The sequence below is a fragment of the Balaenoptera musculus genome, chromosome 20, assembly GCF_009873245.2.
Source record: "Balaenoptera musculus isolate JJ_BM4_2016_0621 chromosome 20, mBalMus1.pri.v3, whole genome shotgun sequence".
NCBI lineage: Eukaryota > Metazoa > Chordata > Mammalia > Artiodactyla > Balaenopteridae > Balaenoptera > Balaenoptera musculus.
The window spans coordinates 42,701,312-42,724,319 of NC_045804.1; the positions used below are offsets into that span (position 1 = coordinate 42,701,312).

Below are 23,008 nucleotides of genomic sequence, written 5' to 3' on the forward strand. Positions count from 1 at the left end.
TTCATTATTTCCTATAGTTTTATCCTTCCACTTGACATGTTTCCCCTCTGCCTAAAGAACTTCCTTTAGTAAGTCTTACAGAGCAGGTCTGCTGGTGATTAATTCTCTCAGCTTTTGTTTGTCTAAAAATGTCTTATTTTACCCTTATTTCTGAAGGATACTTCTGCTGGGATCAGAATTCTAACTTGACAGGTTTTTTTTGTTCAACACTTAAAAAATGTCATTCCATTATTTCCCAGTTTCCACTGTTGTGTTCAAAATGCAGCCATCAGTTATATTAGTTTCTTTGAAAGTAACATGTCTTATTTTTTTTCCATCTGGTTGCTTTTAAGAGTTTGTCTCTAGTTTTCAACAGATCAATTAAGATATGTCTGAGTGTATTTAGAAAGTGTAATTTTCTTTGTATTTATCTTGGTTGGGGTTTGCTAAACTACTTGAATCTATGGGTTGATATCCTTCATCAGTTTTGGAAAATGTCTTACCATTATCTCTTCAAATATTTGCTCCCACACTAAGTTCCCTTCTCTACTTCTGGGTTTCCAATTACACATTACTCAACTTTTTTTTTTCTTTTTTTGGGGGGCCACGCTGAGTGGCATGTGGGATCTTAGTTCCCCAACCAGGGATCCAACCCCGCACCCCCTGCATTGGGAGCATGGTGTCTTAACCACTGGACCGCCAGGGAAGTCCCACACATTATTCAACTTTTTACTAGAGTTGCACATATCTCTTTTGTTCTGTCCTACTTTTTCCATTGTTTTTTCCTTCCTGTGCTTCAAACTGGATTATTTTCTATTAACTTGTCTACAAGTTCTGTACTCTTGTCTTTTATTGGTATAGTCTATTAAATCCACCCAACGAATAATTAATTTCAGATACTGTGGGCTTCTTGTTGTTGCATGTTTTTTGTTTTATTTTTAATGTGCCAGGCACTAAGCCCTGGGAACACAGCAGTGAAAAGACAGACACAGCCCCTGCTCTCATAACACTTAAATGGTATATATTCGATTGACCTGTTTTCCCATTTTTTTAGATAAATGAAGAGTAAGGCAAGGGGTGGAGTGAGATCCTAGAGTCCTGCACCAAAGTTTTCTCAGTAACATATAAATGACAGACCTTAAGCTACTGACATGTTTTTGATTCTTAGAATATCCATTTAATTCCTTTTCATGAATTCCAATTCTCTATAGAAATTCTCCACCTTTCCATTTTGTCCACGTTTTCCTATATTTTCTTTATCACATCATAGTTATTTTAAAGTCCCTGTCTGATCATTTCAATTACCTGTAGGTCTACTTCTACCGCTTATTTTTCTTCTTGATTAAGGATCACAGTTTTCCACCTTCTCAAATTTTTAGAAATTGTTCATTGTACGCTGGATACTGGAAATGAAAGAGCCTCAGAGACCCCAGAATATATCTTCCCAGTGAGCATTCTCTATCTACTCTATTAGGCAAAAGGGATGAGAGAGGCTCATCATTTCAATCCATTCATGAATTGAAATGTGTCAGTGCTATGCTGCAGTTTTAGTAAGACTCAGTTCATCTCTGGTTCATTCTTTTTCTTCAGTCTGTGTCCAGAATCAGCAAATGTCAGCAATCCTCTTCTCACCTACAAAGGGCTCTTCTGTATCTGGAATTTTAATTAATCTAGTCGTGATTACTTCTACAGGCCTCCAATATTTTTTAAAATATGATTTTAAAAGTTCATTCAGTTTTTTACTACTCATTGCAGTGATACAGATGACTGTACTATGTACTATATAGATGACTGTACTATGTACTATATAGATGACTATACTACCCAGAAGCTGAAGTCTCCCTGCATATCATACAGTGATTCCCAAACCCAGCTTTACATCAAAGTGACCTGGGGAGAGTTTTTAAACTACAACTCATTGTCCATACCTCTAGAACTCATAGATGTTCAGTGGGGCCAGGAAATCTGTACTTTTAACAAGAGTCTTAAGTGATCTGGTAAAGCTGACATTTCTAAAGAAACTAATGTGGGAGTTCCCTGGTGGCCTCGTGGTTAGGATTCCGGGCTGTCACTGCCGTGGCCCAGGTTCAATCCCTGGTCCGGTAACTGAGATCCCGCAAGCTGCCCGGCGCGGCCAAAAAAAAACAGAAAGAAACTGATGTGCCTGTTCCTCCTGTCCCCCATCCCCAGCTCAGTATTGATAAGGCCATTAGAGAAAGAACACACACTACATACAACAGATAAACTGATACATGAATATAAAAAGTTAAAAGTTCAGAATCACTAAAGACTTTAACGATAAGATGTTAAAATAAATATGTAAAGCCTTCAAAAAATATATTACGATCAAGAAGAGGAGGAAGGAAAGGCAAGAATCACTAGAGTACATGGTATAATACCTATAGGAGACTGAAAGTAGAACTATTCAATTCAATTTTATTTCTAATTGTTTTAGCAGAAAACAAAATTATCTTCAAATGTGAAAAAGAGCATTGTTGACAGCCATCAGAACACTTAGATAATGCATAAAGACCCCACCTACCTGCTTATCTGAATTCAAGTCTATATGAATTAATCCAAGGGGACAGATGAAAATTTTGAAATGTGACAAAGGAAACGCTGTCTGTGAACTCTGAGAACTCACAAAAAACAGAAAGGCGCCAGACTGGGAACGAGAAAACAACGGTGCCTCAAAATGCAGGCGCGGCTAAAGGTGAAAAGGTCATCTTAGGACTATGGACTTAATTTAATGTCAACACCCAAATAATTCTAGGACTGATTATTATGCAGATGACTTTTAAGCACTTACAGAAGGAAGCATTATTTACTAACAATAATGAAATCTTACCTGTGTAAAGCAAGTTTACAAACTACCTTCACATACATTCCCTTGTATCTTTGATTTGTGAAAAAGGGCAGGTAGCATATGTCTCCTCCCCAACCCTCATATACACTCTTCAAAATACTCAGATAGCTTGACTTGCCCAGGTTAACTCATTCCTCAGTAGACAATTAGGACTCAAACTCAAGTCTTCCCCATTGAGTACTGTATTTATATCACACAGCTCTTAAGGTCAGCATGAGTTAAGAATAAGTCACACGGAAATGATAACTGGGATTGCTTCAAAATAATGAAAACGCACAGAGCAGGAAAGGGGTAGGACTATTGATGAAATAAAACTAAGTAGAAGCTGGGTAATGGGTACATGGGGGTTCATTTATAATCATCTCTCTATTTTTGTATATGTTAAAATTTTTCATAATAAAACTTAAAAAAAAAATACACATGCACACACATGCTCTTTGATAGGTTAACTGTACTGGTAATCAGATGAATACCAAAAATACAGAGTACCTGAAGCTCAGCATTTTGTAAGCCTTTTTTTTAAGTCTCACATAACACCTTCATATACAAAAATACTTAGAAAAGGGATGACAAATGATATGCCTGAATACTGACCACCACTTCACCAAGAGAAAAAACAACCATGATAGTGAAATATCTTAACAATTTATACTATAAATAATTGAATGAATAATATATTTCGGGGTGGGGGAGACAACCCTGAGGAATACTTAAGATCTGTCTTCCAATATTTTTAAAGTAAAAAAGACAAACATTCTGAAGAGTTATAGAGAATAGAATTAGGAACAATGAATAGAAGACTCCAGGAGGCCAGGTTCCAAACTTTTCTACTCTTCCCACTCTTCCTTGAGGCTCATGACTCATGTGCTACTCACTAACAAACCTTGTCACAGTCACCTACCAATTTTCTAGATATTTTCCCCATCATCAAAACAATTTGACTCCTGGCTCAGTTTTTCCTCTACCTCACATCCATTACCATCTAGGTGAGTGTTGCCTGATAAAGTACAGGACTCCCAATTAAATTTGAATTTCAGATAAACATAAGTAATATTTTTAGTGTAACTATATCCCATGCAATAATTGGGAAATACTTATACTAAACGTTTACTGTTTATCTGAAATTCACATTTAACTGGGCATCCTATATTTCCATTTGCTAAATCTGGCAACCCTAATCTAGGTGACTTCAATGTCAAGGTGGACCACCTATCCAACAACTGGTCCTCAACACTCCTTGATCCCTTCAATTCTAGTGACTATGACCATAACAAAGACACTGTCTCCAAACTCAGCTGAGTCCTTAATACTGCCCAATATTGCTAAGTGCCCTTAAACTGCACTCTCTCATTTACCCCAACAGTTATTATAGACCAAACCCATTCTTTCCTTCTCTACCATCTCAGTCTCTAAATCCACCGCCTGAATTTAGATCCCTATCTTCTTCTACCTCCTATGGTACTGCATTCCACATTTCCCTTTATTATATTTTTCAACCTCTCCCACTAAAGCATAAGCCATTAGATGAAATTACATTCACCCAAAATCTTCAAACGAGAGCTTAAACATTTTAGTATGGCATATAAGAACCTACAAGATTCACAACTTAGTTCAGGCTTCACTTTCTGTCAAGCTCTCCCTGACTGCCCAGTCTAAATTAAGTGCTCCTCTCACACACTCCCATAGACTTTAGGTTCCTTGAGACCAAGAGCATGTCTTGTCTTTATTTCCGCAGCATTTACCACAGTGCTCAGCATCTACCACAAATAATAGGAACTTGAATGTTTAGTGATCAAATAAGACAGAGGAGGCTCCATTTAAGGGACAGTTTCTAACAATTACAATTCTACTAATGGAATGTGTTACCTTGAGATGTAGTACCCCTGGCTGCCCAAAGGGCAAAATAAGATTGCATATCATAGTACCATTTATAACAGACAGGAAAAAAAGGATTTATCCTATTGTCTTTAGAGGAACTGGTCAAATTTTGTGAGGTACAACCATACAACCAATCCTTGAAAACTCTGAAATCAACAGACCTGTCAAGAAGGCTTCTCTTGTGGGCAGGTCATGATCCCCTCTCACCTGGACAGCTGAAGGCACTGTAACAAGTTCTTGTACTTTAATAATTTTATTATAGTCACCTCATTCTGATCCTACTTTTATGTTAACATTACACTGCTAAAAATTGAGATTTTTTTTTTACATTAATACATTCCAGTTACATTTTATAAAGTAACATTTATTTGCTTTGTTACCGATTGTTTTTCTGATTATAAAAATACATATTCAGTGTAGAAAATTCAAAATTTATTTTTAAAATATTAAGAAAAAATAATTATATATAATACCTTAAATTTTTAAATAATGTAAAAGAAAGTATAATCATATGGGCAAATGCTCACGTTATATTATGTTAAAAGAGCAGATTATAAGACAATGTATCTCATTCAATCCCAACAACCTAATAAAAGCAACAGTATCTAACATTTATTGCTAGAAACTATGCCACGTGCTCTACATGTATTTCCTAATATAAATCTCACATCAATCTCTGTGAAGTAAGTACTATTATTGACCCCTTTTTACAAGTGAAGAAACTGAAGCCTGAAGCTAAATAACCTGGCCAAGGACTAGTAAGCAATGGCAGAGCCCAAGCTCAAGAATTCAAACCCAAGGGGTCTAATTTCAGAATTTTAACTGTGGTTCTCCTCTGAGTTGTGCTATTATAAATGGCCTTTTTTTTTTTATTGTGATTTTGTTACATTTCATATTCCTACAATGAATATGAATTACCACTCTTTTTTTTTTTTTTTTTTTTTAATAAATGTCCAAGTAGAGGTTAAACAATTATCTGTCAGGGCTATTGCAGAAGTAGATTTAAGTAAGCTCAGATTCCTTCTAACTAAGGATCTGTCACTAATCAATTAGTGACTGGAATTATTTTCTTACTCAAAAGGACTGGCTCTAAAAAAATGAAACAAACATCAACCCATTTTAAGAATTATAAAAGTTTTGGACTGTCAGATTATATTTTTCCTGTTTAACATACAGTAAATGAAATAGCTCAGAATTGAGGAGATTTACATAATATAGCAAAGGTAGTTTGTGTTAGGGCAGAAACCAGAGCACAGGTCTTTACTGATCTTTGTTACCAACATTTAACCAAAACAATACTTTCTATCTCTCCCATTCCCTACTGTGAATTCAGTTATCAGAGACCAAAAACTGAAACATAACAGGAAATACAAATGCTTCTTTTCTTTCCCCCTTAGTCCATTACCCAAAAGGAAGAAGACCTGCCTGGAGCATAAAGTTAAAACATCTTCCCAGCCCTGAGCTGGGACAGAAGTGAAAGGCACTGATAAAGACAGGAGATTTGGAAAGATACTCTAAGAGACAAGATGAATGATTCGAAAGTTGTTATTGGGGATGGGGACGGGAAGGAGCTGAAAAAGTAGACAAAGGAAGGAAACAAGGAAGGAAAGCAGACGGGCACAGACAAAAAGAAACACCCAGAAATCCAATAGAACAAGACACTCAAACACTACCAAAGTTTAAAAGGTTGTCTCAAATTTAATCAAATCCTAAATGGAATGTTCTTAGAGTATGAAAAGCAACTTTACAAAACTTGACTGTGAAATGCCAGATAAAAGAATGAAATAAAAACATAATCTCATATTTATAATTATACATTCCTGTTGGTACTCTCACAAATTCTACTCTCTCACCTTCAGAATTCAACTCTCCTCACCTAAAAATCTGCAGTGAGTTATAAAATGTTATAAAACTAAATAAAAGGGGAACAATGTTACAACTTCTAACAGCCAAGAGAAGCTTTGATAAGGTGAAAAGAAGAATGATAAACAATGAAATCAGTATATAATGCTTAAAACTTGTCTAACACATAACCAATTGAAAAAGATTTCCAGATACTCTCTTATGAACATAAAAGGTAAAACGTAACATGTCATTTTTGAGTGAAGAAGCAGTAATACTTTCCTCACTCTACATATTTGTGCTACCTGTTCACAAAATTTAGGCCCTTTTTATAAAGCTCTATTTATTGAAAGTTACTGCTCTAAGGATTAAGACACCCACACTCTAGTTTAAACTCAATTAATTACATGTCATATGATTGTGAACAAGTTGCTTTGCCTCTCTAGTTTTTTTTTCATGCATTATAGAAATAATAATAATCACCAAACTATCGATATAAAGAAAAGACAAAAAAATACTGCACAGGATAATAATCATGGCAATACACTTTTATGATTATTTACAGCTTCCTTTCACATAGAAGAGTCACACCTAAGACACTAAACAAGCCCATGACATAAGTAAGGCAGATATTATCCCCATTTTACAGATGAAAACAGAAAACTGAAGTTCAGAGAGGCTGACTTACCCAAGGTCACTCTGAAAACTGCACAGTCAAAAGCTCTTTCTCTTACTACATAGTATACTGCCATCACAAATTTGAGGCAGTAAGAGTGGTTTTCTCATGCCCAAATGACTATGAGGACTATCCAAGGAAAGTTGTCAACAATTAAACAGAAAAGGGTCGCTTGAGATTGTTATAGCCATAATTACCCACAAGGCCAATATCTGGATATAAAACTATGATTTAAAATAAGTTAAATAGGGCTTCCCTGGTGGCACAGTGGTTAAGAATCCGCCTACCAATGCAGAGGACACGGGTTCGATCCCTGGCCGAGGAAGATCGCACGTGTCACAGAGCAACTAAGCCCGTGCACCACAACTACTGAGCCTGTGCTCTAGAGCCCATGAGCCACAACTATTGAGCCCACTTGCCACAACTACTGAAGCCTGCACGCCTAGAGCCCATGCTCTGCAACAAGAGAAGCCACAACGAGAGGCCGCGCACCGCAACGAAGAGTAGCCCCCGCTCGCCGCAACTAGAGAAAGCCTGCGCACAGCAACGAAGACCCAACAGACAAAAATAAAAACAAATAAATAAATTTATTTAAAAAAAAAAAGTTAAATAAAAGTCCTTTAAAGTAAATTTCTAAAAGTCCTGCTATTTACTAACTTAACTTCATGCCTCTTGCACTAGACACAACACCCTACTTTGGGGGATGTGAAACGGAGGGGATAAGGATTTCACCAGAAAAAGTTAAGTATGTTCTCTGAAATCCAACAGGATAAGACACTCCAAACTATAAAATATGAATAGGGGCAGGCAACAGCTTGTAGACCGTAGTGGCAACCCTAAGCCAAACCAGAAGAGTGCCAGGCTGTGGTTTAAAGAAAATATGCAATCTGTAAGTCTGCACCTCAAGTTATTGCCACAGCAAAGTGATTAGTACCATTTATAGCAAAAATATGTAAAGTTTAGAAGATAATTCCAATTTTTCATTATAACAGGATGGGATTCCATATGAGCTTGGGGCTTTCTTGTCTTAACAGAAGCCCTTCTGATGACATGATCAATGGCTCAAAAGCCACTCAGAGAACCAAAGAAGGTAACTATATATCTCAGGCATATAACATTTGAAGTGGTCAAATATGCCATCGACAGCAGGCACCTGGTGAGAGTTTATTGGAGGCACTATCAATTCCAGTTATTTATATTCTACAACATTAAAATTTTCTTCAGCACAACCTCTGAGTGTGCTCTGTTTTCCTGAAGGCTCTACCACACAGTATGAAACAGAAATTTACAAATTGCTGAAACCTTAAACTTAATTCAGTCACCACAATGTAAAAATACCTTTTCTATTCTTCAAGGTCAAAACAAACTTTGTCTCATCCTTCCCTCTCCACACCCAAGAAAATGGGGTATTCTAAAAGATGTCAGACGGAATAAGCCAATGCTTTTCATAAATCCAACTCAATCCTCAGCAAAGAAAGGGCTTAAGATGCCCATATTCTACTTCAGTATTGATTCTAAGTCTTTTAACAGTTTAAGCTGACCACAAATCTCCCCTTCTACTTCTTCTATAGTACATTCTCCTTAAACTTCCTTTAAAAAATGAGCCTTCCTATAACTCCCGTCCCTTGTCTTATATACATACAGACACACACAAAACCCCCAACAAAGAGTAGACTGAGGTCTAGTGAACACATGTGCAAAACACATTTTTAATACACTGCTCACCCTGAAAAGTATGTTGTTATAATGCAACAAAAGAGAGTCTATATGGAACCCCATAACAACAAATATGAAAATAAAACAAAAAATGCCCCACAGCAGTCTGAGTAATTTAAAGAACAAAGATGCAAAAATAAGGCATGCTTACTATTATAGTATATCTCTAACCTTTTCTTTAAGGACAAAATTCTCCATGCTAAATACATCCAAAAAAAAAGAAAGGAGATTTAAGATTCTAATTTCCTATTGGCCAAAAATGGCAAAAACTGTAGCAATATTTAAAATCTAATATAACAATATTGCTGGCCCAAGTCACACACACCTTATGACATTTTTCTACTACACTTCCCAAACTTGAAGAGCTGTATATTATGTATGCCACAAATTAGATGATAAACAAGAAAAGAGAACGATTACAGTCATCCTAAGGACCCTCTCAGTATCCTAAGTATTCGTCAGTGAATGCTAAAGTAAGGTATATATTGGCCAAGGTACATACAGGGGCATATCCAGAGACTAGTCAATCTCCTTTATTTAGTGAAAACATAATAATCAGTCAGCAGTGAAGAAAATGTATAAATTTTACATTTGAATAATTTTAGTCTTTTCAAAGTGTTTCACATTCATTATCCTATCAGACCACTGCAAAAAATTTCCTTATGTAGAGACTTGCCACTAAAAGTAAATGACAAATTCAAGATCACAAAGGTAGTTAATTGGATCTGAAACTTGATTTAAAAATGTTAGCTCTGTTGGAGGAAATATAAATATATACAAGTTCCTCCTTAAAGCTCTCTTTTCTTAAAAACCTATTCCTAGTTAAAATATCACTTAACTTAATAAGACCGAGGCTACCATAAACACTAAATTAAAATTCAGTTATTTACATTTAAAACAAAGCCAAAATTACCACTCTTTTTAGTCAGTCTACCTTTGAACCAGGAATCATATGAAAACCATTCCATCAATGACTCACTGTGTGCTTCTAACTGTGCTGGGCCCTGGGGTGACTATTAGGAGAATTCTAACAGCGGCTTCTTGCTTTTAAGAAAGTTTATACTCTATCTGATAAAAAGATAAAAGAAAACAATGCTAAACTATGTTCAACCTACCCTCCCAAAGGGAGACATGTTAAAGAGGGGTTCTGTAGAACCCCAGGTGACAAGCACACCAAGAAGTGAGGCTGCAGTGAGTTTAGTCTAAAAAGACTTCGTGGGAAAAATGAAGCTTGAGCTGCCCATTTAAGTGTGGACAGGAATTAAAAAAAGATAAAGGAGGAATTAAAGCATTTAGGCAGGGGCTGGTGTAAACAAAGGCTGAGAAGCAGGAATAAGCTTGACATACACAGAAGAGACTAAGCCAGCTTGCCTGGAACATAGGTGCACACTGAGGCATAATGAGAAAACATTAAGTAAATTAAGTGGGGTCAGCTCCCGATAAGACTGTTGTGGCATAGGTAGATGCTGTTAAAGTATTAAAATCACCGAATATTTAAACTAGAAAGAAATCTTACAGATTTTCTAGTCAATTCCAACAGATGAGGAAATCTAGGATCCACAGAGATCTAATGGCTAGCATAAGGACTGAGGCTGTAAATAGCAGAACAAAACTCAGACCCTCATTTAGGAACCGCAGTTCAACAATGGGCAGCATGGTATGATAGAGAAAGCACAAGGATTGATGAGAACATCAACATATAAGGATCTGCAAGCGTACATACAAGACAGTATCGTGTCTTGGGAATTCGAGGAGACTGATTTCCAGGGGTAACGGAACACCACAGAGGCATTACAGTTGATCAGAAAACCACTGTTTTGCCAGAAGGAATCACTTTCTGGAAAGAAGCAATCCAGAAGGAAAGCAGAGGCAAAAGCTAGTTTTCAGAGAGTTATGAAGGATATAGGTGGATAAACAGTAGAGGCAGCAGGTATCTGGCAACAAAGGAAGAAAAAGATTGATCTATACACAGAAAGCTACAGGACCAAGTAAATGTTTAAAAGAAAAAAAATCTAAGTAAGTTTGAAGGTGAAAAGGAAGGCGCTCACATAAAGACTGAATTAGATGCTAGATAAGGTGGGGGGAGTGAGGGAACACAGAGAACTGAGGACCAGTTGGAAATTGTTTTTAAAAGATGAGTTCCAGAATAAAGAATAAGCATTTTTTTCTCACTCACCATAACATACCCCTTGTCAAAAGAATATTCATTTTCAACAAGGCCTCACAAAGCAGACCAGGCTTTAAGAACAAGGCTAAGGAGATTTTTTTTTTAAATCCAAAACAACTTCAAAGTTTTACAAATGTATCTGGCCAATTAACATGTAGCTTCTAACTTCAAAGACACTTGCCAATCATTTTATAATGTGAGTTTTTTTACCACATATTCGAAGGACATTCCAACTAGCATTCAATTTACAACAACAAATATGCTATTATTAAAAATAAAAAATCAGGGTTTACTCTCTAATATGTTCTTTAAAATGTTATTTTTTGGCTTTTTATATACCATTTTTACTTGACCAGATATGGAAAATATAAGTGCTTAAGTGAACATATTTACAACAAATCATTTGGTGATATCTTTTCTCAATTTCTTAAAACAAAAACCTTCATATGACCAGTTTTCCTATACTCCTTTTCAGGAACAAAGTCCTACAGAGACCGGTGGGGCATATGGAGCTAGGTGAGGCATGTAAGAAGGTTCTCCCTCTCATTTAAGTAACCTGGATAATGAGCCACAAATTAAAGCTGCACACCTAAAATTTGCCAATTTCAATTTAGAAACTTACCACTCAGCACCATAAAGGCAGGTTAAGAAGAAGCAGAAGATATAACTTATCCATTCAGCTTTCTAGCTGTCCACCTTCACAACTCCCATGCCTAATCAAGGAAGTACTTACTTTTTGTTTGTTTTTGTTTTAGCCGCGCTGTGCATGCGGGATCCTCCCTGACCAGGGATCAAACCCGCATGCCCTGCAGTGGAAGCACGGAGTCTTAACCACTGGACTGTCAGGGAAGTCCAGTACTTATTTTTCAAATTGTTAAGAATTGTTCAACTCAGACCATAAATATTAGGTTTCGTTGCAAAACCAGCAGGTTACAGGAATTTTACTTTACCCACTTGGAAACAAGGACTTGAGCTCAAAATGTCAAGACGGAACACTACCACTTGCTTAAACTGGGTCTACTGCACCAAGTGGCTGAGCAATACCCATCAGAGTACAATACGTAATCAACAGCGGCTAGTAATGCATTTCTACTTTAATCACCACAAATATTAGAAGTCCAACCAAAACATCAATTCAATCATAAATAGAGCTGCCATCTTTAGAGATGCACATGCTCTCTGCCTCAACACATGTCTTAGCTATAATAAAAGGAAGCAGCCCACCTCCCCCTGGACCCAGTGAAACAAAGTACAGTCAATATATCCAAAATTTAAAACTTTTAGACATAGTTGAAATGCTTAAGACTCCCATACAAATATCTCTCACTACATGCAGGTTGTTTTCCCCCCTCAATAAAAAGGTAAATTCTTCTCTCCTAACTATACTTTTGGATTATTAAAACAAATCCTATGGGATACTTATCAGAAAAAATATTCCTGATTGTCCAGCATTCAATGCTTTTCATACTGAGGCTCTTATTATTAGGTCTGCTATGTGACCTTGGAAAGTCATTTAACCACTATGAGGCTTAGTTTTCTTGCTTTCCAACCTCAAGGTAAACTCTAATTTGAATTAAACGTTTATTACTTCTATAATAAGTTAATGTATATAAATGCCTTATGTTAAACACCGAAACCCTTATACTTTTACATCTCGAAGTCAGTGGGCTTTAACCTTGTAAGAGAAAAATGTGAGGAATAATTTGTCCTATGGATCTTTCTCTTAATTACAACCTAAGGAATATATTTTTTTAATGCTTCTGTTTAAAATTCTTACATCCTTATTTTTTAACAGATGGTGGTGAGTTTGATTCCACAATATTCATAACAAAGCAAACAACAAAGCCTAAGGTCTTTTAACTCTGGGGACAAAAAGAAGGAAAAATTTACTTGCATTACTGGGCATATAATCAAAATCATTCCTCTTTTAAAATATAGAAAACTATGTTTGTCATATGTGGCAGATAAGCCTAAAGATCAACAGGTAAGAAGTGAAGAAATAAAGTTTAAAAACTGGAAATAATTTTTAACTAAAAAAAAACTGGAAACTACAGTCGTGGTGTGAATCCATCAAATTCCCGCATCCAGATTAAACTGTCCACACAGATCAGCTTTGGGGTTCTTCTGTGTGCCTTTTAAATCCTTTTTTTAAATTACACAGAGAAAGTCTTTTCTTCAAGTTTTAAATCTAAGGCTCTATCAATAATACAATCCAATATATGCAGTAACATTTCACTTCCTCAAACAGATTAGTAGCACAGTCGTTTAGATACTTTTTGGTCTGGAAGCATAAGGATATGTGAAAGAACTTCAAGTCTCTGACAGCTTCATAATTCTATTTTATCTAAGTAGTTTCTTCTCAAATTTCTTCTCAATTCCTCTGCCTATTCCCAAACATCTTTCAGATAGGTCAGAAACACTATGAGTCCCATAAGAAAATGTTTATGGATCAAATAAAAGTGGAGCCCTTCTCCCCCCTCCATTCAGCTCCCATAGTCAGTTTTATGATTATATCCAGTAAACAAAATAGATTGACTCAATCTCAAACAGTTCCCTCATCACAGGAAGCCCATGGTAGAACTGCAGCTGCAAAAAGCATCCCTTTAAACGATCCCCAACTACCTACAGCAACACAAAGTTAAACTAAATCCTACTGACAAAAGGCTCCGGGTGCATTCATTCAGATCAGCCCCAGGATTCAGAGTCTGAAGCTCAGGGAATAAAAAGGCACCTCTCCAAGCTATGAAACTTTTTTTTCCATCTCAAATATTCTCAATGAAAGTTCTCTTGTCAGCTAAGAGGTGAGAGTTTAAAAAAACAACAAAACACTAGCAGAATTAACGGCTTCAGGACCACTTCCCAGCTGTCTTTGCTCTCTGTTGTCAGTGGCTCAGATGCAGTTTCCCACTTTCCTTTCACTCTTCTCCCCTTAATCCCCAAGATTCCCACTATAGAAAGCAATATTCACATTCTCAGATCGCTGGCAAAAAATAAAGGGGGAAACTGCAACTACCAAGGAGGGGGGAAAAAAAAAAAAAAGGAAAAATATTTCAGAAGCAGGAGGGAACCAGAACCATGATTTCCACTGCAAACGGCAATGTAAAAGCCAGTCTTGTCTTATCAGGGTATGGGGGGACGCCCGTGTGGGGCATCAAAAAGACGTGCAGTGTGTGTGCACTTGGAGCTCTCGGGGCGGGCTGAGACGACGGAGCAGAAAGTAACAAAACCTGTGCTTTCCCTGCTTTCTTCTACTCTTCCCCCTCCAAGAGAGGAAGCTGAAGAAACTGGGGGAGGGGCGGGATGTTATCGTTCTCCCATTGGGGGTACACAAGACGGGCCTTGGGGGTTCCTTCAGTTACTCACCCCCAGTTAGGAGATCCACTGAGGCAAGAGGAAACCCCTAAATGTTACCCACCTCCGTTCACAAAAAAATAGTAAGGGGGGGGATGATTAAATCCACATGGAGAGCCCCTGAAAGCGTCCCCAGGTCACTCATCCCTATTAGCAAGCGGAAGGGCTGGGATAAAGGGGATGGAGGGTCGGAGGGGTGGTCAGGGAAAAGGCCCCACCCCCGACTTAGGAGGGAAGGGGAGCTCGAGCCACCAGCTGTCCCCTCCTTGCCGCACCTCCCCCCTAGGCCACCCCCAATTATCCCCCCAGTCTTTCCTCTAGAGCCCGAGGCGGCCGCGGGGGAGGCGGCCGCTCCTTCCTCCCCTCACCCACTCCGTCCCCACCCCCGCTCCGCTCCCACCTCCCGCCGGCCAAGGGCCCGTTACCTGCTCGTCGAAGCGGCTGACCACGGCCTGGACCCATTCCACCGGCCTGTGCGCGGCCATGTCCTCCCCGCGGCCGGGGGGCGGCGGAGGGACCGGGCGGCCGGCGCCCAGGGCCGGGAAGAGGGCGGGGAGCGGGGGCTGAGGTGAGGGGAGAGGCGAGGAGAGGGTCTGAGGAGTGCAGGCGCCGAACGTTCCCACGGGGGTGGGGATAGGTGGCCGGCGCCCGGCCGGGAGGGGGAGAGGGGAAGGGGGCGTTGGCGTGGAGGCTGGGGGGAGGGGGACGGGGAAGGGGGACTCGGGGAGGGGAGGGGGCCTCTTGGTCGCTCTCCCCACTAGCGCCGTCTCCCCACAGCCATCACAGTCCGAGACGCCGCCATGACACCCCACCGGAAGTGGGATCTTTTCCACGGCCCGGGGAGAGGGAGAGCGAGCGAGCTCGAGATTGAGAGCGCGGCTGGGAAAGGGGAGGGGGAAGCGAGAGGAAAGGGGGCCTGCCGCGCATGCGCCCGCTCCGGCCGGTTTCATTAATGAAAAAGCGAGTCCTCCTGGAGGTGACGTCACCTAACTCCTCCGGGCCCCGAGGCGCGCGTCCCTCATCGCCGCCGGGCTCACCTCGACTCGGGCTCTGGTTGTAGCCGGAGGGAGTCCGAGCCGACCCGGGAGCATCCGCTCTCATCCCACCACCACCTCAGACTCCCCGTCCCCCGCCAGCCTCCGAGTTTGGATTGCTCCCCGGGTTGGAAGTTAGGGCGCCCTGGGGCTAGCATTTCTCCCTGCACACAGATCTCTGCCGCTGATTTCTGGGGAGCTATGCTCTGCCTTAAGCTCTCTCAAAAAATAAGGCACACAACCTCAGGTTTCCAGGTTCTTCGTAGCTACTATAGCCTGCTGAGTAACAGGAAAAAGTAAGGCCAAGGGCCAAGGGAGATTCGGTGATTTTTTTTTTTAAAACGTTCTCTTAAATCCCAATGCTAGACCCAATGGCAAAGTACTCAGACTTCGGAATCCCAGTCGACTTCCTCTGCTGAACTGATAGGCACCCGAGTTAATAAAACTTTTGCGCAGTTGATAATAGAAAGATTCAAGTTTCACCATCCTCAAAAAGCCTTTAAGGGCTTGGCATACATTATTAATTCAACACATTCATCCTCTCATTTAACTCTTTTCAACGAGGCTTTCCAATAGGTATCATTACCCTCATGTAATGAGGCTGGGTCACAAAGGTTCTGTGACTTGGCTGAAGTCATAGAGTTGGTTGGTAGGTGTCAGAGTCAGGATGCAAACCCAGGTGGTTTGACCCTAAAGACAATAGAGACAGATTGTGGCTCTTCTGAAACAAAGGCGTTCCCTGTGCCCCCAATACCAGAGTTGAAATGGTTTCGTGTGGAATTGGGTTATGATGGTTTTCCAGGTTTACATCCAAAACAATGGATGATCTATCTATATCTAACACGAACTTTGGAATGAGTTATTTTTAATTTCATCTTCCTCAATACACTTTACTTAGGCTAATGTTTAAGTGAGTTTACACATTCTAAGCACATACTAATTAAGAGCCAGTGAGGCCACATAGCAGGATACTAACGGGGTGACAAGGTAGAGCGAAAGCAGAATTTTAATTTTACCACAGAAAACCCACAAAGCCGATAGCACTTATACAGAGAGATATATCTGTGAGAGAAGTTTCCAGTCTCTGCCGGCTGGTGATTGTCCAAAATACGTATTAAGTTAATTAATATTTCATTCCAATAGAACAAGAGGACAGAGTCTGGATGGTTCTTTTGTCCATTCTTTAAGGATGCAACATGAATACTGACTAATTTCTTTTAGATGATGTCAGAAATGATGCTGACAGTGTTGAAGAAAAGGATGAATATTAAACCAATGTCCATCTATGCCTTCCCCAATTAGGACCCCCCAAAAAGCTCTCATTCATACACCCACAAAGTATCCCAGGGCCTCTACTTCAGGGCCAAAGTTCCAGACCCACAATCTATCTTTCCTTTTCTCATACTTCCTCTGAAAGTCCCTAATTACTTTCCTGTTGGCATGGCTTTTTGCCTGTCCATTCCTCTCATCTTTGCTAGACTGGATGTAACTGCCCAAACTCCTGGCTCCCTTGCTTCCAGTGACATTTCATTGCCAAGGTCCCTCTGTGCTTCCCTTTCCTCTCCTTCTCTGGTTCCCCTAATTCCCCATTCCTCTCTAACTCTATGGTAAGACACCCAAACTTCAGGCCTTTGCCCTCTGCTCATCTTGCTTTACCCAGGCTCCAGCCAGCATGTCATTAATTTATCCTAATCAGCACTTGTTGTCCCGGGGCCTCCCCTGAGTGCCAAGCCATTCATTACAACTGGAGGTCTAGACTTCACTCCAAACTTCCTCTCCAGTCAAATTCATTCAATTCCACTGAACCAATATTAAGTGCCCAAACACCTATTATATATATCACGCACAGTGTAGCAGGAATTCTAAACAAAAATGCCAAAGAAGTTCAGAAATTCACACATAGAGACTGGTGAACTATGGGGCACAGCCCCTCATGTAAAGGAGCAGCTGTCACTCAACTCCAGTCAATTCCTGCCCTGCAGGAATGTTGACACAGTGTTGCTAGATCTTCCATTACTCAAGACAAGCAGGAGCTCTGAACTTACATACAAACTCTTCCAATTTTTACATAGTGGCAGCCAATTCACATTTTTTTAAACACTGTGCAGCCAAACAAAATACGTCTGCTATCTGAATTTAGCCCATGGAGCACCAGTTTGACTAGCTCTGGTCTAGTAGGAAGACATGGCCTTCAGAGTAGAACAGAATTAGATTTGTGTCCTAACATCCCCCACTCTGCACCGTCCCACACAAGAGGGTTTAGGGGAACTACTAGTGTTTGGTATAGTTTTAAATGCATCTCTTTCATTCATCTTCTGTTTCTTGGTCAGGCAACAATCTGCCAATTTTTTTCTTCAAGCTCTTCAAGAGGAGCATTCCCTCTATTCTCCTCTCTCTCCCACCTCCAGCATGCCAAGGAGCAAGCAACTTCTTAGGACCGAGGCGCCCATTTCCCCAGCCCTGGAAGTGTTGGTGGCCAACAGCTCTCAACATAATCCCTTTCCGGGAATTGCCCTCATTAAAACAACTACCTGGAGCAGGTCACACCATTGCCCAGGAGAGCCCGCACAAATGACCAGGAGATGCAGTCTCAGGGTGAGACCACCCTGGAGGGCCCTTCCCACTCCAGAGTCCCCTTAAGGGATCAGCTCCCAAGGGGTCAGCTGAGGCCTCAGCTGTGACTGCATTTAGTCCAGCTTCTCTTTCTACTGAATCCTACCCCTTTCACTCTTTAAAATACAGGGGAAATAGCAATTTAAGAACTACGGGATTGGATAGCTATCGATGGAGTAAATCTAAGCTTCAGGAAAAGACAATGCAAAGTTGAGGGTGATTAATCACCAACTAAAGGCTAAGGATGAAAGCTAGAGTGTCTCCTTAGCAGCATATAAATGAGGTGGGGGAGGGGGAGGAGGCAGAAAAAGCGGGGGATCAGGCCCAGGACTGAATTAGCAGAGTAGTAGAACTCCCAAAAGGTTGACTTCTCAGCTCTGGGAAGTCTGCTATGCCAAGATCAGGGCTGTAGCCAGGAAGCAGAGGGGTCCTGACACTTCAGACGGGGTATCTGGGTAAAGGCACTGAGACACCTTAAAACCCCACATCACCCTGAGCACTGGGTTTGTAGAAGTGCCCTGCCCCCTGCTTGAAAATGAAGTATCTACCCTGCAAGGCTCTCAGGATCTACCTGTACATTTCCTACCAGACCAATAACTAAAGCCAAGTCACAAAGTAACCCCACTGAGGAAATGCTGGACCTGCCAAAGGAGGAGAGGTACTATGCAACCGGAAAGAGCTAAAGGACCTAGCTAACATATATATACTTGCAGAAGCTGGGAGTATATGTGTGGGATCAAGTCCCCAGGGTGCTGAATGGGGGAGGGAAGAGGACAGCATAACACCAGACAAAGCAGAGTTTACAGACATGAGCATATTCCTGTTCTACAGTATTTACATCCTGGCAAGGACTCCAGGAGATAGTGCTAACAGGTTGCTAGGATGGTTCTAGGAAGCTTGGAGAAAGCAGTGGTCCACCTTAGGTGAAATAGAAAGGCTGGAGCTGTCATGGCAGACAATAGAAGAAGGGAGCAAAAGACGCAGTGAAGTGGGCAGGCTAGAGGGATATACTGTGTACATCCCACCAACTGACTACGTTCTGCCACTTAGCACAAGCCAACAAGGAATGCACTAGGGGAAGGGACATCAGCCCCACTGCTACACTCCTCTCTGCGGGCCTGGGCTGATGACAGAAGATACTGTTACAGAGCTAGACTTCCTGATAACAACAGGCCTGATAGGATCTTGAAGAAATAGAAACCAAGTGGCAGCGCTTAAGCAACAGAATTAAGTGGCATTGTTAAGAGTGGCAACCAAGGGGACATGAGCCACAGAGAGCTATGGAGATAGTTAATAGAACACTGTGTACCTAGAGGAAACTGAGATGGGCAGCCAACCAGGGTTCATTGTGTACACTTTTTTTTTTTGAAGTATAGTTGATTTACAATATTGTGTTAGTTTCAGGTATACAGCAAAGGTGATACAGTTACATATATTTTTTTTCAAATTACTTTCCGTTATAGGTTATTACAAGATATTGAATATCGTTCCCTGTGTTATTCAGTAAATGCCTATTGTTTATTTTATACATAATGGTGTATATCTGTTAATCTCATACTCCTAATTTATCCTTCCCCCAGCCCTTTCCCCTTTGGTAACCATAAGTTTGTTTTCTTTTTTTGTGTGTGATTACGTTGGGTCTTCATTGCTGCACGTGGGCTTTCTCTAGTTGAGGCGAGCGGGGACTACTCTTCGTTGCGGTGCGTGGGCTTCTCACTGCGGTGGCTTCTCTTGTTGCAGAGCACGGGCTCTAGGTGTTCAGCCTTAGTAGTTGTGGCACACGGGCTTAGTTGCTCCACGGCATGTGGGATCTTCCCGGACCAGGGATCGAACCCTTGTCCTCTGCACTGGCAGGCAGATTCTTAACCACTGTGCCACCAGGGAAGTCCCTAAATTTGTTTTCTATGTCTGTGAGTCTGTTTCTGTTTTGTAAATAGATTCATTTGTATTATTTTTTAGATTCCAAATATAAGTGGTTATAATATTTGTCTTTGTCTGACTTACTTCACTTAGTATGATATTCTCTAGGTCCATCCATGTTGCTGCAAATGGCAATATTTCATTCTTTTTTATGGCTTAGTAGTATTCCATTTGTGTGTGTGTGTGTGTGTTTATTTATTTATACTACATCTTCTTTATCCATTCATCTGTCAATGGACATTTAGGTTGCTTCCATATCTTGGCTATTGTAAATAGTGCTGCTATGAACACTCAAATTAGAGTTTTCATCTTTTCCGGGTATATGCCCAGGAGCGGGATTGCTGGATCACATGGTAGCTCTATTTTTAGCTTTTTAAGGAACCTACATACTGTTTTGCATAGTGGCTGCCCCAATTTTGTGTACACCTTTTAAAACTCATGGATGAATGAGGAGGAGGCTGAGGGAAGCTGCCCCAATAAAAAGTCACAATCCTCTGCCTGGTTTCTGGACCTCAGCCAATGTTCAGACCCAGAACCTAATGACTAAAGAAGACTGGATTTCCAGTAAGTACATATAGTAATGAGTCCTCTGGTCCTCCCTGAATGTATAATTAGAATAGACATACTTGGTAGTTAGCAGAAGCCCCACATTAGTTCCTTGGCCTGTGGGATGAGTAGTTATAGTGGGGAAAGCCAAGCGGAAGCTTCTGAAACTGCCCCGCACCAACCTAGCCAAGATTCTCAATTAAAAAACAAAAACAAAAACCCTGCATCCCCTGGGGGAGTGGCAGAGATTAGAGTGCACTTAGAGAGTAGCCACAGTGGTAGAGGTGGAGACTATGCACGGGTCCGACAGCATGGGCTCCTGCTCACCAAGGCTGATTGAGCTACTGATGCCTCCAAGTGCCCAACCTTGCCAGCAACAGAGACCAAAACTGAGTCCCCACTATGGCACCATCCCTCAAAGGAAACCAACCAGCCAGTTGATGGCAAATTGACTTCCTGCATCCGAGAAGGAACAGTAGTTTATCTTGACTAGAATAGATACACATTCTGGGTATGGGTTTGCTTTTCCTGCTCTCAGGTTGGTTGGTTGGTTTCTTTATTTTTAGCCAGCACCACTGTCTAAGGGTCTACAGAATATTTGATCCACTGACACAGGATCCTACATAACATAGCATTGGACCAAAGAAACCTTCCTACAATAAAAGAGGTGTGTAAAGCGGTGGATACATGACCATATATCTATTGGTCCTATAACATACCCCACTAGCCAGAAACTGCCAGTCCAACAGAGTAATGGAATGGCCATTTGAAGGCACAACTGAGGTCCAGATTAGAGATGATACACTGAGAGGATGGGGCACCATCCTCCAGGACAAATAATGCACCCTAATCAAAGACCATTATGTAGTGCTATGTCCCCAATAGGTAGGATTCATGGATCTGAGAGCTGAGGGGTAGAAGGGGTGGCCCTGCGTCACATCAACCCCAGTGATCCATTTGGGGGGTTTGTGTTTCCCATCCCCACAACTCTGGGCTCTGTAGGACTAGAGATCCTTGTTCCCAAAGGGAGAACACTTCCACCAGGGGACACAGCAATAGTCCCATTAAACTTCAAGCTATGACTGCCTCCCAGTCACTTTGGGCTGTTTGTACTAAGACACTAGCAGGCAAGGAAATAAGTCACCATCTTCAGGGATAATTGACCCTGATCATCAGGAAGAGGTAGAGCTGCTATTACACAACAGGGGGCAGAGTAGAATATGTCTGGCAATCTACAGGGACATCTCTTGGTATTCCCTTGTTCAGTTATGATGGCAAATAGACAACTACAGCAGCCACATCTGAAAAGGATGTGGTGACTAGGGGCTCAGACCCTCTCAGGGATGTGTGTTTGGATCATCCTACCATGAAAGCCACTGAGAGTAGCATAGACGCTACCTTAAGGTCAGTGGGCTCCAGAAAGGCAAGGGAAGGGAGATGATCAGTGTGGTCTTAAGACCAGTGACAGTGGTGAGGGCTATAATTCATCCTACTAATTATACTCTTGTAAATTTCCCCCAGAAAAGAGGCCAACCAGAATCTGTAGGAACTATTCCCAGAACTTATATGAAGAAAGTGGATTTGAATAGTGCAAGGGTTTGACAATAGTGGACGCCATGGTATCCACTTCAGGACTGAAGCCCTCATTCCCCACCCCTACCCCTGCTGCTGGGAGGGTTAGTAGCTGATGGCTGTCTGAGACCCTATAGAGAAATTACCGTCAGTTGAAGAGAACTACCTTGCCCAAGGTCAAACCCCCTCCCTATGAGAACCCACTTCCAGTTTAGGGGACCCCACTTCCAAAGGCCTGGCCCTTGAGAACTTTGCCTCCAGGTGGGACTACACTGATGGGCCTTCTCAACTCCAAAGCTCCTCAAGGGATTGGCCAAACCCTTTGTTGCAACTATGTCTTAGCTTCACTTCTGGCCAATCCTGCTTTCTTGCTCCCCGACAGGTATTAATCCTGAAGGCACTTTACAATGAACTTCCTGTCTACAAATTTCCATCTCAAAGTCAGTTTCTACCTGAGACATCAGAGTTCAAATGACAGCACTACCTCTTACTCTCTAACTAACTACGTGACCTTGGCAAGTTAATTCATCACTCTAAGCGTCACTTTCCACATCTATACATGGGATGATAATAAAAGTACCTGCTTTGTAGGCTGTAATGAGAGTTAAATAAAATAATACTTATAAAGGGCTTGGCACAGTGCCTGTCATCCAGTAGGTATTTCCCAGTTGAGGAGAGGAGCCCCCAAAAAGCTGGAATAAAAAAGATCCAGTTTGACTCCTGAAAGAAAGAAGAGAATAGCAGTGGAAAGAGAGGGGGAGATGAGAGGGGAGTTTATATGTGTACCTGTGTGTTAGCAGAGGTTCAGGGAGCACTTCGGTGGAGAGAAATACAGCACACACCGCCAG

The 23,008-nt window shown here is 41.0% G+C and overlaps 1 protein-coding gene across 4 annotated transcripts in view; it reads right to left on the minus strand.

Moving 5' to 3' along the window:
* NF1 (neurofibromin 1) overlaps positions 1-15,338 on the minus strand; it is a 261,374-nt gene extending 246,036 nt beyond the window's left edge. For 2 of the 4 annotated variants that reach the window (XM_036837703.1, XM_036837701.1), the window contains exon 1: positions 14,901-15,181. In XM_036837703.1, the coding sequence (XP_036693598.1) occupies positions 14,901-14,960 (60 nt within the window). In that variant the 5' untranslated portion in view covers positions 14,961-15,181. Of the gene's footprint in view, positions 1-14,900 lie in introns of all 4 variants that reach the window. The other 2 variants (XM_036837704.1, XM_036837702.1) reach the window with 1 other exon arrangement.
* Positions 15,339-23,008: the final 7,670 nt, after the last annotated feature.